The sequence below is a fragment of the Coregonus lavaretus genome (assembly GCF_964263955.1).
Source record: "Coregonus lavaretus genome assembly, chromosome: 34".
Classification (NCBI taxonomy): Eukaryota; Metazoa; Chordata; class Actinopteri; order Salmoniformes; family Salmonidae; genus Coregonus; species Coregonus lavaretus.
In genome coordinates, this window is record NC_140021.1 from 3,950,053 (window position 1) to 3,965,174 (window position 15,122).

The following is a 15,122-nucleotide window of genomic DNA, read 5'->3' on the forward strand; positions in this document are numbered from 1 at the left end:
AAGATAATGTCTGTTCTAACCTCTTCTTCGCTTTTACCCAGTATATATAATCTTCCCAAGATAGGGGTGGCTCCCTCTACTGTCCAATCCCCTGTCTACAACACACACTTCCTGTCTGTTGTATGTGGCGTCACACTAAAACATTCCCTCTGACACTAAATAAACATCCTTTCAGTTCCACTTAAAAAAACATTAACAAAGTCATAATCTTAATACACTACAGTTACGTTACAGCCTTATTCTAAAATGGATGAAATCGTTTTTTTAGAAATATGACATTTACATAAGTATTCAGACTCTTTACTCAGTACTTTGTTGAAGCACCTTTGGCAGCAACTACAGCCTCGAGTTTTCTTGGGTATGACGCTACAAGCTTAGCACACCTGTATTTGGGGAGTTTCTCCCATTCTTCTCTGCAGATCCTCTCAAGCTCTGTCAGGTTGGATGGGGAGCGTCGCTGCACAGCTATTTTCAGATCTCTCCAGAGATGTTGGATCGGGTTCAAGTCCGGGCTCTGGCTGGGCCACTCAAGGACATTCAGAGACTTGTCTCGAAGCCACTCCTGAGTTGTCTTGGCTTTGTGCTTAGGGTCGTGGTCCTGTTGGAAGGTGAACCTTTGCCCCAGTCTGAGGTTCTGAGCGCTCTGGAGCAGGTTTTCATCAAGGATCTCTCTGTATTTTGCTCCGTTCATCTTTCCCTCGATCCTGACTAGTCTCCCAGTCCCTGCCGTTGAAAAACATCCCCACAGCATGATGCTGCCACCACCATGCTTCACCGTAGGGATGGTGCCAGGTCACCTCCCTGACCAAGGCCCTTCTCCCCTGATTGCTCAGTTTGTCCGGGTGGCCAGCTCTAAGAAGAGTCTTGGTGGTTCCAAACTTCTTCCATTTAAGAATGATGGAGGCCACTGTGTTCTTGGGGACCTTCAATGCTGCAGAATGATCAATGGAAACAGGATGCACCTGAGCTCCATTTTGAGTCTCATAGCAAAGGGTCTGAATACTTATGTAAAAATTGTATTTCTGTTTTATATTTTTTATAAATTACCAAAAATGTCTAAAGACCTGTTTTTGATTTGTCATTATGGGGTATTGTGTAGATTGATGGGAAAAAATAATTGAATACATTTTAGAATAAGGCTGTAACATAACAAAATGTGGAAAAATGGAAGGGGTTATATTATATTATATATTATTATTATTATATAAGGGGTCTGAATACTTTCTGAATGCACTGTAAATCTACCCAAAACACTGACCATTTCTCTCAACCAGTGGCATATGGGCATTTTTGTTGAGCGCTGATGATGCCTTTTTATAAGCAGTGCCCACTTTTTCAAAGGCAGGGGCGCAAAATATTTTGCTTGTCCATTCCCAGCATGCCTCTCCAGGGTGCTGCTGGAGAGATGCATCTCTGCAGCGCTCCACCAACGTTCAGTCAGTAAACGTATCTAATATAAATTATGCAGCAGATATAGGATATGGTAGAAAGAGTATGTGGCCTTTTCTGTAGCCTACAGACTGGAGATAAAATGTATGACAATGTAATGAGACTGACACTTTTTACATCATGCAGGTTTCTCCAATCAAATAGCCTAACCTAAATGGCGCTCAATCAAATAAGAAATGCGCTGTCATGTTAACAAACAACATACCCTAAAAACAGGACAGGACAAAGTAAAATGGACAATAACAACTGCGGTCCAGGAGTTTCACCCCGTTGTCATGATCAGTGGTTTCAAGTTTGTATCAGTCAATTTTTGACAAGCTGATCATAGTGAAAAAGAAACTACTTTGGCATTTCCCTCTGTGTAAACATTTTAGTCGTTTAGCAGACACTCTTATCCAGAGCGACTTACAGTTAGTGAGTGCATACATTTTTCATACTGGCCCCCCGTGGGAATCGAACACACAACCCTGGCGTTGCAAGCGCCATGCTCTACCAACTGCGCTACAGGAGGGTCAGATAACTCCAAATAAAGTTGGGTAGCTGATATTCAGAGCTTAAGTAGCCAAATTGATTAGTCACAGGAATCAGGACTAATAAAGCCAATGTAACGTACTGTTTTACAAACGGTGGGCCCACCACATGGATGGGCATTCATAAAACTCAATTGCGGGCCGACATAGTAGGCTACACCCCAGTAAGCACGAGCCAACACCTTTGAAAAAAATTATACTTCTACCCCTTTTTTCTCCCCAATTGGTAGTTACTGTCTTGTCCCATCGCTGCAACTCCCCTGCAGACTCGGGAGAGGCGAAGGTCGAGAGCCATGCGTCCTCCGAAACACGACCCTGCCAAGCCGCACTGCCTCTTGACACACTGCTCGCTTAACCCGGGATCCAGCCGCACAAATGTGTCGGAGGAAACACCATCCAGCTGGCGACCAAAGTCTACTTGCAGGCCAACACAAGGAGTCGCTAGAGCGCGATGGGACAAGGAAATCCCGGCTGGCCAAACCCTCCACTAACCCGGACGACGCTGGGCCAATTGCGCGCTGCCTCGTGGGTCTCCGTGACCACTGCGCCACTCCGGAGGCCACGAGCTGATGTGTTTTGGACTTTTTTTGGTACAGTTCCGGACCGGCCTTGATTTCCACATCCAAGGACATTGGTTTTTGGTCCGGTCTGGGCCAAATCTGAACCAATCATAGATGTCTGTGTTTGGTTCAGATTTTGTCCGGTGTGGACCAGCCTTGATTTGGGCCAAACATAGACGTCTATAAATTACTTGTTTTTAAATTTCATTCAGAGCCAAAAATGAGCCTGATTTCAACATCCAGAAGATATTCGTTTTGCGGGGGGGGGAGGGGGGGGGCAGAAGGCAGAAGTAGAATGCCACAGTATGCCCAAGGGTAGAGGCACGAAGGGAATATCTACAATATGCTCTCCATGCAAATTACAAAAGAATCTGGACAGTCCTCCCATTATACAACGCATAATGCGCGCTCTTTCAACCTTGACAATAATCTATGATTTATGGCCCCACCAGGCGGCAGATGGCTCAATGTGCAGTGAAAGAGGGGGACGTCTCAACGATTACACCCGATTTCTCACGAGTCTGGAGATCGCTTCTCCCATTGCAGTTTTCCCACCCCCTCTTTCTCCCAGAGACAGAAATGGTCGGTTCGCCATGTTCAGCCAGACAGCCAGCAGTTCTGTGACCCGTCCCCTTTAAGATGATGTCAGAAATAATCATTTATTATTTAATGACTTTGTTTAATGTCGGCGGACATTACGTTAGCAACAACGTTAGAAATCAGGGACCGGTAGAAGTCGAGCATCAACCTTTCTGCCACAGCAAAACGGATTGCTTCCTAAAGTAGGCTTCAGTGGGTGTCAATGTTGAAGCCCTACGTTGTCTTCTCTGACAGGACTTTAGTTTCCAGTGCTTCATATAACACTACCCTGGGACAGCAGCCTATATGTCACAGGTTGGAATAATAGACAAAGCCGACAGAGAGAAGACGCATAGGAAGAGTAAGGGAATGCGGTGAAATCTCAACTCAATTCCGAACACTGTAATCTTTATCCCCTTCAATGTTCTGGCTTGACCAATGGACAATGGGCAATCGTTAACCCAGTGGATTTATTATCATATCCGACGACTATAATAATACTGGAAAGGGGTACGTCATTCATTTTACTGCAACTGTCCCCATGCCACGCAGCCTGTGACCATATTGTGTATTTACAAAATCATGTGTTTTGCTGTCTGCCCCGGGCAGATGCGTGCGTGCGTTTGTTTCAGGGACCGAATATGTCACCACCATGCCAGTTTTATTCATGTTACAATGTTACACAGTAATGTTACGAATTTTTTTATTTTCTGGTGATTCGTGTGTTGCTCTGTGTTACCTCTTAAAATATGCGTTAGTTATTTTCCTTCCGTGTAGTACTTTCCCCTGTCTGAAAAACCTCATGTAACATTCCTTTAGCAGTAGCCTAGTTCCTGGCCTTTCCAATATAATGGACCATGCACATATTGGCTGATACTGGGCCTTTATGGCTGATAGTATAGACGTGTCCAAATACCTTCCTTGATCTTGGGCGATACGATACAGCGGTACAACGTATTTCCTACACGTGTATAGTCATCCTACACGTGTATAGTCATCCTACACGTATATAGTCATGCTAAACTTGTGTGTTTTTACCCAGCAATAGAATGGTTATATCCACCATTTGAATAATAGGCTAAACATTATTTAATGCGGTTGGCATTGCTCCCTCTAGGCTCTTTTATGGGATTGATTGGAGATGTCATTTGCCAGGCTTTATGATTAATAAAGTATGCACAATGAAAGTTGTAAAACTGACTGTTCAAGTCTGTAAATAAATAAAAAAGAAGCTCCATTCACTGAGCTAATTCTGCAGGTGCACTGTATACTGTAGCTAATAATATATACAGTTGAAGTCGGTCTATTTCTTACTTACTGTAGCTAATAATATATATGGGAGGAAGTAGTCATGGTGAATCCAGGCATGTCAATATTTGTGTATGTTTTCCCTCCACAGATATTTCCCATATTTCCCAGTCCATCTAAGAAGTGACCACAGCCTCTCTGGTCCTCAGTCATGACATCACCTGAGTCTACCCTCCCCTCCCCTTCCCCCTGTCCGCCTCCCCCTTCCTCCCTCCCCTCCTCTCCCACTCCCTCCTCTCCCACTCCGTCCTCCTCCCTCCCGCCTCCCCCCTCCCTGCCTCCCACGGGGGAGGTGATGGTCCTGGCCCTAGGGAGGAAGAAACAGAGGATGCTGATCTGTCTCTCCATCCTCCCCAATCTCTTCCTGGCCTTCCTTCTCTCCTCGGACGCCCTGCTTACCTTCACCTCACCGCACCACTGCCGCCTCCCGGGACCCTTGCCTGCCCCGCAGATCCTTAACGCCTCCCTGCCCTGGGAAAAAGGGGACAGAGTGGGGGACAGCGGGGGGCTGTCTCAGTGCAAGCAGTTTATCAACGGTACCCAGTCCGGGGTGGAAAACTGTGAAGCTGGCTGGAACTACAACGTCACAGAAGGATTGAGGATTAACGTTGTTACTGAGGTACCTCAAGGAACTTCGTCCGCTTCATTGTTTTCTTGATTAGTTTTGTAATTCCCGGTCTCAGCATCCAAGTGGCTCCTAGCGGAACAGGGAATGATTGTTTAACAACGGTATAATGAATTACTCAGTGAAGTCCTGATACCTTTACATGCAGTGTAACGTAAAACTGTAATTTATACAGTAATTTTGGGTATTACCATTAGTAAAATACTCTGAAACGTTTTACTGTAGCATACTGTCAATTATGGTGCATTGTGGGAAAATGTTGTGGGTGGGGAAAGAATGGCTGTATTTCGAATGGTACTGTAATTCCATCCCACAGAATACAGTACCATACTGTATCTTTGGAGCGCCTAAAACCTTTTGACCAAAACTGGGTTTCTGGCTCATTAACATATTTTGAGGCATGCCTTGTAAGGCTATATTTGTAGCACCCGTTAGTGAGAATGCTGTACCAATTTAACTCCTATGTGTTATAGTGCCCCCATCAATTTGTATAGGGGACATGATTGGAGTGGCAGCAAGTCTTAAGCATTAAATGGTTGAGCGTTTTGCCATGTTCTTTTGGTCTGATTTGCCCTGTAGTCACTGTCAGCTTGGAAGCCTTTGTTCAGGCCTCTAGAAGTGCAAGGGATATCAAACACCACATATTTATAGATATGCTGTACTGTGTATCCCTTGTAATTACATTAAAATACTGTGAAATACAAACCACTCCCCTCAATGAAATTCATCCATTGATCCATTCATTATGATTACAGTAGCATTTACTTTTTTACAGTATAATACAATAAATGTTACAGTATTGTACTGTGTCATTACACAGTACTTGCTTTGATACCGTAATTAGATTACAGTAGGTGTACTGTAATATGAAAAACAGAAAATGTACTTGCCAATGAGCTGCCTGTAAGTAACTGTCAAATTCACGGCAACCCATTTAAAGTGTGGTAAAAAAAATGCTTTCACCATTTAACACAGCTTTGATGAAGTAGGCCTATGTTATAAACAGTCACGGCACCCACAGGGTCAGAAACAGTAGTAGAGGGAGGTCATGGGAAATGTACAACCAAACTCCTCCTGCCTTTATTCATTTAATGATGTGTTCTACATTGCCTTATGACGCTCCAGGCCTAATGTCTTTAGCAGAACTCTTGTTCAATGTCCACCACACCCAATATTTCCATGGAGGTCTTAAGCTCTCGATTGGTCCACTGTGTTTTCCATGAAGGTCTTAACCTCTCGATTGGCCCACTGTGTTTTCCATGAAGGTCTTAACCTCTCGATTGGCCCACTGTGGACTCACATTCTATTTGTTTTGAATTCCATGCATGGTGACGCGGGTGGCATACTCAACGTTTCTGTAAGCTTTTCTGTGGGCCTGTTGCCCTCTGTGGTTAACTGAACATACACTGGTCTCAAGGAGTCCTTCTAACTGAAGAGACAGACTACTGCAGTGGTTTTTCCATGTGCCTATAGACGGCAGGGACAGACTACTGCAGTGGTTTTTCCATGTGCCTATAGACTGAAGAGACAGACTACTGCAGTGGTTTTTCCATGTGCCTATAGACGGCAGGGACAGACTACTGCAGTGGTTTTTCCATGTGCCTATAGACGGCAGGGACAGACTACTGCAGTGGTTTTTCCATGTGCCTATAGACTGAAGAGACAGACTACTGCAGTGGTTTTTCCATGTGCCTATAGACTGAAGAGACAGACTACTGCAGTGGGTTTTCCATGTGCCTATAGACGGCAGGAATATAATTCAGTCACTCTTTTCATAGACACAAGGCCAGATTCAGTGGTTGGTTTCAGAGTATATTTTTACCTTGTCATGATCCACCAGTATAACACCACTGTGCTTTCCATGGAGGTCTTAACCTCTCGATTGGTCCACTGTGTTTTCCATGGAGGTCTTAAGCTCTCGATTGGTCCACTGTGTTTTCCATGGAGGTCTTAACCTCTCGATTGGTCCACTGTGTTTTCCATGGAGGTCTTAACCTCTCGATTGGTCCACTGTGTTTTCCATGAAGGTCTTAAGCTCTCGATTGGTCCACTGTGTTTTCCATGAAGGTCTTAAGCTCTCGATTGGTCCACTGAAAGGAAATGATTTAAATCACATTTCAATATACTGTAGTTTGGTTGTAATTACTTTTTCTGTATGATCTGGAACAATGTCCTATTGATGGAGTGATTGTGCATAACATGTTTAACTCTCTCTTCCCTTTCTGTAATCTTCTGTTGATTTCCCACCTCTTTGCTTTCCTCTACCAGTGGGATTTGGTGTGTGGTCAGTACTGGCTGGTCCCAGTCGAGGAGGTGTCCTTCATACTGGGCGTTCTGACAGGATGCCTGGGACTGGGCTTTGCAGCTGACAGGTGAGACGAGCTGAGAAATACAAAGGAAAATACAAGGGTTAGACTGGGGGGAGACCTCTTGAGGATTTAAAGTGAGATGAACAAATTTAATTAGACAATATTCTGTTCATTAAAGGTCGTTGAATGAATGAGGCTTTCGGCGACTGAGCTGAGCTGCACCTGAATCCAGAAATGTGGTTGAATTAAAATTGTTTAAGTATATTTCTAGATGTCCCTAAAAAGCTATGTATTTACATGGAAATTACCTTTGTTATTTAGTAGCTTAATCCAGGACTTTTAACTGTGTTTTTAAACCTCTGTTTTTACAAGGCCTTTTCCTGGATTCAATTTCCATGAAACCGGCCCATAGCGTTCAGAGGCCATTGCTTATGCATGACTTAAACAGAGCTTTGTCTCTTCTCTATGTTTTCCTCAGACTGGGCAGGTTGAAGACACTGCTCATTTCGCTGACCCTCTCAGTGGTATTTGGGGTGCTTGTGTGCGTCTCTACCTCCCCCCCTTTTTTTATTGTCATGCGCTTTTGCCTGGCTGCTGCTAGCGCTGGTGTCTACCTCACGCTTTACATCACACGTGAGTAGTCTCCAGATACTGGTGCTATAGTTAGGGCCTTTACATCACACGTGAGTAGTCTCCAGATACTGGTTCTATAGTTAGGGCCTTTACATCACACGTGAGTAGTCTCCAGATACTGGTTCCATAGTTAGGGCCTTTACATCACACGTGAGTAGTCTCCAGATACTGGTGCTATAGTTAGGGCCTTTACATCACACGTGAGTAGTCTCCAGATACTGGTTCTATAGGTAGGGCCTTTACATCACACGTGAGTAGTCTCCAAATACTGGTTCTATAGTTAGGGCCTTTACATCACACGTGAGTAGTCTCCAGATACTGGTTCTATAGTTAGGGCCTTTACATTACACGTGAGTAGTCTCCAGATACTGGTTCTATAGTTAGGACCCTGTGTATTGCGCAATCACGTGACATAGCATGATTCTATTCTATATTTCAAGCCTTATCCAGAAATGAGATTTACTCCAAAAATGAAAGCAATTTTCGGAGGATGGTGCTGGACCATCTGCCATAAGGAGAAAAAAGGACTGTTTGATACATTTAAAGTTCAAATCCAGGCATGTCACATGATTGCTCAAAACACAGGACCCTTGCCACAGTTCCAAAGGCTGTCACGTTCGTTCATAGACGGGTCAGACCAAGGCGCAGCGTGATATGCATACATGTTTATTTTAACCGAATAAACAACGACAAAACAACAAACTAAACGAAACGTGAAGTCCCAAGGTACACAAACAACATACCTCACACGGAACAAGATCCCACAACCCACTAGTGCCAATAGGCTGCCTAAGTGTGGTCCCCAATCAGAGACAACGAGCCACAGCTGCCTCTGACAGATATACACCACATAGAAAATCATACCCTGACTCAACAAATAAGAGTCCCCAGAGTCAGGGCGTGACAAAGGCTCTAGAGTCAGGGCGTGACAAAGGCTCTAGAGTCAGGGCGTGACAAAGGCTCTAGAGTCAGGGCGTGACAAAGGCTCTAGAGTCAGGGCGTGACAAAGGCTCTAGAGTCAGGGCGTGACAAAGGCTCTATCAATAGCATCAAAACACTACTGCCATGATGACCACTGCTGATCTTTTCAAACCTGACACCACACAGAAAATAGCATCTTAAAACCATTTTGAGGATACTTTAAAGACCAAACTTGTTTATTAATCGTTCAGCACTGTTGTGTCTGTAATCATTCATTGTTTTGTCTGTGTGTTTGATTGACAGGTCTTGAACTCTGTGACCCCTCACTACGTCTGCTGGTCACCATGGTAGCAGGACTAACTACGGTTGCTGGAGAGCTGCTGTTGCTGGGTGTTGCTCTGGGTTGCCAGTCCTGGAGGGGCTTACTTGGAACTGGGGCTGCACCGCTCTCTCTGTTCCTCACCTATGGGTGAGTGTGTGTGTGTGTGTGTGTGTGTGTGTGTGTTTGTTTGGGGGGATAGTAGCTTATTGACAAGGGAAAGAGGAATATGGTATTCATTTGATTAAAGACCTAAGTGCAAACTGACTTGCTGACTCCAGCATTGTATTGATTTCAATCCCCCTGTTTCATTCAGCCATTAACTGAAGTCAGAATACATTAGCATTTGGCTTCAAGGTGCAGTGTCCCTCCCAGAGTCCTCATTACCTTTTATTTTAAATAGCAAATTTAACACAGAGCAAATGAAATAACAACTTTGACGTTCCAGGGGAGAAAATAGCTTGGTATGGATCCTAGGTTGAAGAACCTAATAATTCCATGTGGATGCTAACTAGCTGTTACGAACCCCGTGGCTCTAAACATCTAGGGTGGATGGACATGAGACCCGTAACATAAATTCATGTAAATTATAAGTGTGGCATGGAACAGTGAGAACAAAAATGACACAACAACCATGAACTACCGTCAAACATAAAGTGTTTATTTCTGAACACACGGTAAAGGTTTGGGAAAAAGGGCTGAGCCGGACCCAAGAAATGAAACAATAGTGTAAAACACCCCTGAACTGATCTTGCCTGCCTCAAGAACCGCTAGGCTACTGCTACCATACAAAAATACAGTGGGTGGTCCGCTCAGGTCTAACTAGTGTTTATAGACAGATTTCTTCCTACGGGTAATGTACGCCCAAGGGCAACTAGCTTAAACTCCCCTTTTCCCAGAAACACACAACGCTACCAAACAGGGTAATCAGCAATTAAATAAGTACGCAGGATACAACAGTATCCACACTCAGGTAAAGAAATATATTCTAATAAAGTTACCAATAGGGTAACCAACAACTTAGTGCGTACACAACACACAGGACACCACCGTGTCCATACTCACATAAAGAAATAATTTCTAATAAAGTTACCAACAGGGTAACCAACAACTAAGTGCGTACACAACACACAGGACACCACCGTGTCCATACTCACATATGGCAAAAATCTCTCTCTATTGCAACACACACAAGTTTGGTTTTTATAAAATGGGATGTGTGATTGAACAAACGAGTAACAGGTGGTGCAATTCACAGGAATGTTCTCTGATTGGTCCAATCAGCAGACACCTCAACGACCACCAATCAGGAACATACAGGACACCTGTGATTAGGGCAGAAAGAGTAGAAACACACAAAAACACAGGATACCTGTATCCGTAACACTAGCATAGCTGGTCCCATTGTTTAGAATTCTTTCTAAGAACAGCCCTTAATCAGGAGTCATCACACGGTAATCCCTGGGTTCTCATGCCTTATGGCTTCATTACAATCCTATTTTAACCGTTGTTATCCTCAACCTAGAAGGAAAGCTAGGGGGAAATGACATTCAAATGTTTGTTTTGTTTCAGTATTCCAGGGGTATTCCCTGAGTCTCCTCGCTGGCTTCTTCTCTCTGAGAGATCAGCTGATCTGAATTCCTTCAGTGAAAGAAGACATAGAGAGAGGGATGAAGAGAGCTTCACAGGTGTGTGGCAACCATTTTGTCTTTTCATGAGATGTATGACTTTTGATTGGGGGGGAAAAAAATGTCTCTGCTGATGCCTCCAGTGTGACATTTGTGGTGTTGTTGTCATGATATCAGAGCTGGACTCGGAGCTATCTCCCTCTACTCGCCCACACCTGTCCTTCCCAGAGCTCGTACACAGCAGGAACATCTGGAAAAACATCTGTGTGCTCGGCTTCACCTCGTAAGTCACCTAACTGTGCTGTTTGAAGCTCCCCTCACACTTTTAAATAGCTGCACACGTAGTAGTAGTAGTAGTAGTAGTAGTAGTAGTAGTAGTAGTAGTAGTAGTAGTAGTAGTAGTAGTAGTAGTAGTAGTAGTAGTTAGTAGTTAGTAGTAGTAGTAGTAGTAGTAGTAGTAGTAGTAGTAGTAGTAGTTAGTAGTAGTAGTAGTAGTAGTAGTAGTAGTAGTAGTAGTAGTAGAATAAGATATTTAGGGATGTAATAATGTTATATGATGTACTGTTTTATCTTTTATTTTATTTCTAATGTAAGTGCCTTAATGTGTTTGGACCCCAGGAAGAGTAGCTGTTGCCAATGGGGATCCCTAATAAATACAATTACAAATACAGTACATTAAAGTTTTTAACTTCTTTGTGTAACTACACAGTAACTACACCGGTTACTAGTGAGAAGTAATGACATTTTGGTAACCAAACATATTACCATGTATGCTACCTATAGTGTAATATAAAGGTTTGCCCTTGCTTCTATCAACATTTTACTGGTAGGAACCCAGAGGATTCATATAGTAGTTGCCAATCAGACCATGATTCTCCCTCTCCATCACTCTCCTGTTGTCTGTCAGGTTCATTTCCCATGGCATTAGTCACTGTTACAGCTCGTTCCGCGGTGATGTCAGAGGCACTGCCCCCAGCTTCTATTGGACCTATCTGCTGTCTGTCTGTGCGGGAGGAGGGGCCTGGCTGTTGTTATGGGCAACCGTGAACAGGTGTGGTCGCCGTGGTATCCTGCTCCTCGCCATGACGATGACAGGGCTGGCATCTCTGATTCTCCTCGGACTGATGGAGTGTAAGTTGGCGTTCAAGGTAGAAGTTGCCCTTAAAGCTAGAATCCTTAGTTACTACACCCATTTTTTGACTTATAAATTAATGATTAATACCAATTGATTCTTTAAGAATATAACTAAAATGCCTCATGAGCTTAGTTCAACTGTCGTACCCCATCAGAACCCAAAATATAAGCTTGTTTTACTCCAATGTTTGTAAACAATGTAAACAAACACTGTATAGCCTTAAAACATGGTTCAAACTATAATTCCGATAATGGTCAGTCCTTGCATCCATAGCTTTGTCTATGCATTTGAGTGGTTCCATTTCTCCAGGTCCATCCCTCTGCTTTTTACCGAAACAGAGATGGGGTGGCTGGCCGCTTTGTTATTGTTTCAAATGCGAATTGGCCCTTTAAGCAACATAATGCTTTGGAGAAAGTAGATATGGTCCCTTCACCGCTGATACAGGATCAGGTATGTTTTCATCCACTAAAACATATAATCCTGTGTCAGTGCTTAAGGGCCAAATTCTACCTACTCCTAACCTTGAATACACAGAGAGTAAATGTAATTCAGTTCATAGGAGAACATATGTCATGACGTAGTTACGACTCCATCATTTTCTCAATTGACATTGAAAACAGGAAGCACAGGTTCTCTTTTCATGGCCCCACCTTGTGGCTGAATGGTGGTATATCAGTTCCTGTAGGACACTGCCGTGGCAGGAAAGTCAAAGTCGCGTCTCAGTTTCAGCTGTAATCAGCAGTCGGTCAGTCTGTGGAGTTAAGTAATAAGTTAACTCTCCCTCCTGTTCCTCTCTCAGATCTAAGTGAGGCGGCCATCACTGTGTTCTCTGTGATGGGTCTGTTCTCCTCCCAGGCCGCTGCCTCTCTCTGTGTCCTCTTTACAGCAGAGATCATGCCCACCGTCATCAGGTAAGGACCAGCAACTCATAGGCTGTCACACCAGTCTTCCCCATCTAGGCTTGTTCCTTGTATTAGACATATTATTAGGCCTGATATTCATATTAATGGGTGTCATTTTTGGCTTCATCCTCATGATATCTCTCTTCCCTGATCTTTCCTCTTGGAGATCACTGACCTTTGAACTTTCCCTCTTGATCAGGGGCATTGGCGTGGGCACGGTGTTGGCCCTGGGCTGTGTTGGCCAGCTCACCTCGCCGCTCATGGACCTGCGCAACCACTACGGCTACTTCCTTCACCACGTGGTGTACTCCTCCCTGGCTCTGCTGGCTGTGCTCTCCATCCTGCTGCTGCCCGAGAGCAAGAGGAAACCGCTGCCCCAGACGCTGGCCGACGGGGAGCGGTACCGACGGCCCCCGCTGGGCCGGAGGAGGAGGGACAACGTGCCCCTGCTGGCCACCCCCAACCCAGAGACCTAGCACGTCACACACCAGTCATAACGCCAGCCCAGAGTGTCAGCAGGTCGCGGAGAGGTAGATGGAGAGGGAGAAGAGGGTCAGCTGTCTGCTGAAGATGGTTATGCAGAGCCCCCCCCCCCCCCCCCCCCACACCTTTCCCATAAGGCCTGTGTGTCAGGAAAGGGAGCAGCTGCTTTCTGCCCATGCTCCAGACAACCACCATCAGAGAGCCTTTTGATTTGTGTAGTATGGCATCACCCACAGCTCACAGAGGTAGAGGCAGGTATGCTATGGAAACTGTCCTGTAAATACCTACAACTTAGTTTCGTTAACTTTATGAATTCTGGGTTATCTGTTTATAAAAAACAGTAGGAGTTTTGTTTCTGGAAAGGTAATTTGTATTGCGCAAAAGCATGGTACTAAGCCAAGATGAGGGCACTTTCGACTACTGCTCTTAAAGGCATTGGGGGAAATTACATTGATTGATTGAAGATTTTTTTATGAGTAACGTTATACTTAACGGTAGTTTGGGGAAACTTTGTGAACTTGCATTAAATAAATACTAATAGGCTCCCTCCTCAAACCCAAGAGTCCTTACAATCAGTTGAATAAGAAAAGAGAGAAAATGACATTTGAATGTACTGTAGTTCCTCAGACTTGGTTGGATGTGATAAAATGATATGAATTCAATTTCCAGATGTGGCCTGGAGCCAGTACTGTTTATGGGTCATTCGTCTTGATGGTCTGGGCTCTCAGACCAGTCTTACTCTGGGCTGAAGACATAGGTAGAGAGTATAGGAAGAGTGCCTGTGCATTCAGAGTAGAAAACGTTGGGTAGATAGAAATGTATGGTAGAAAATGGACACACATTTATATATTGTATCAGTTCTATGCTAAATATTATTATTACAGTTTGCAGCATTGAATTATAGCCCCGTCCAGAAACCACCCCAAGCCCCCACCCCAACCACCCCAAGCCCCCACTCCCTAGGCACTGATCCAATAACAACCAACCGTGCTATTTTGTGTGTTTTTTCGCATTGTTTGTAACTTATTTTGTAAATAATGTTGCTGCAACTGTCTCTTATGACCGAAAAGAGCTTCTGGACATCAGAACAGCGATTACTTACCTTGAACATAGACAAATAATTTTTATTTTATGAGTCGGAGGAGAGGGATTTGCTCCAGACACCCGACAGGGCCCTCATCCCTGTCATTTGCAGTAGAAAGAAAGGGAGATATCTCGGAAGGAGATCGGGGTGCCTGGTAAGGAGCCGGCGATGAGTGGCTAATCTGCCTTTGCCATCGATACTATTGGCCAATTTACGATAGCTTGATAATAAAATGGACAAACTACAGGCACGAATATCCTACCAACGGGACATTAAAAACTGTAATATCTTATGTTTCACAGAGTCGTGGCTGAACGATGACATGAATAACATACAGCTGGCGGGTTACACTGTATCGGCAGGATAGAACGGCAGCCTCTGGTAAGACAAGGGGTGGCGGTCTATGTATATTTGTAAACAACAGCTGGTGCACAATATCTAAGGAAGTCTCGAGGTTTTGCTCGCCTGAGGTAGAGTATCTCATGATAAGCTGTAGACCACACTATCTACCAAGAGAGTTTTCATCTAGATTCTTCGTAGCTGTCTATTTACCACCACAAACCGATGCTGGCACTAAGACCGCACTCAATGAACTGTATATGGCCATAAGCAAACAGGAAAACGCTCATCCAGAGGCGGCGCTCCTAGTGGCCGGGG

General features: G+C 44.3%; 1 protein-coding gene across 1 annotated transcript; it reads left to right on the forward strand.

The window, feature by feature from the left end:
- The first annotated feature begins 3,171 nt into the window (after nt 1–3,171).
- LOC311109038 (solute carrier family 22 member 17-like) lies at nt 3,172–13,443 on the forward strand. Its single transcript, XM_084151821.1, has 10 exons — nt 3,172–3,628; nt 4,518–5,045; nt 7,320–7,423; nt 7,839–7,993; nt 9,218–9,383; nt 10,806–10,921; nt 11,039–11,144; nt 11,769–11,992; nt 12,796–12,907; nt 13,098–13,443. The coding sequence occupies exons 2-10, from the start codon at nt 4,578–4,580 to the stop codon at nt 13,372–13,374; spliced, it is 1,728 nt and encodes a 575-aa protein (XP_084007947.1). The 5' UTR covers nt 3,172–3,628; nt 4,518–4,577; the 3' UTR covers nt 13,375–13,443.
- The last annotated feature ends 1,679 nt before the right edge of the window (nt 13,444–15,122 follow it).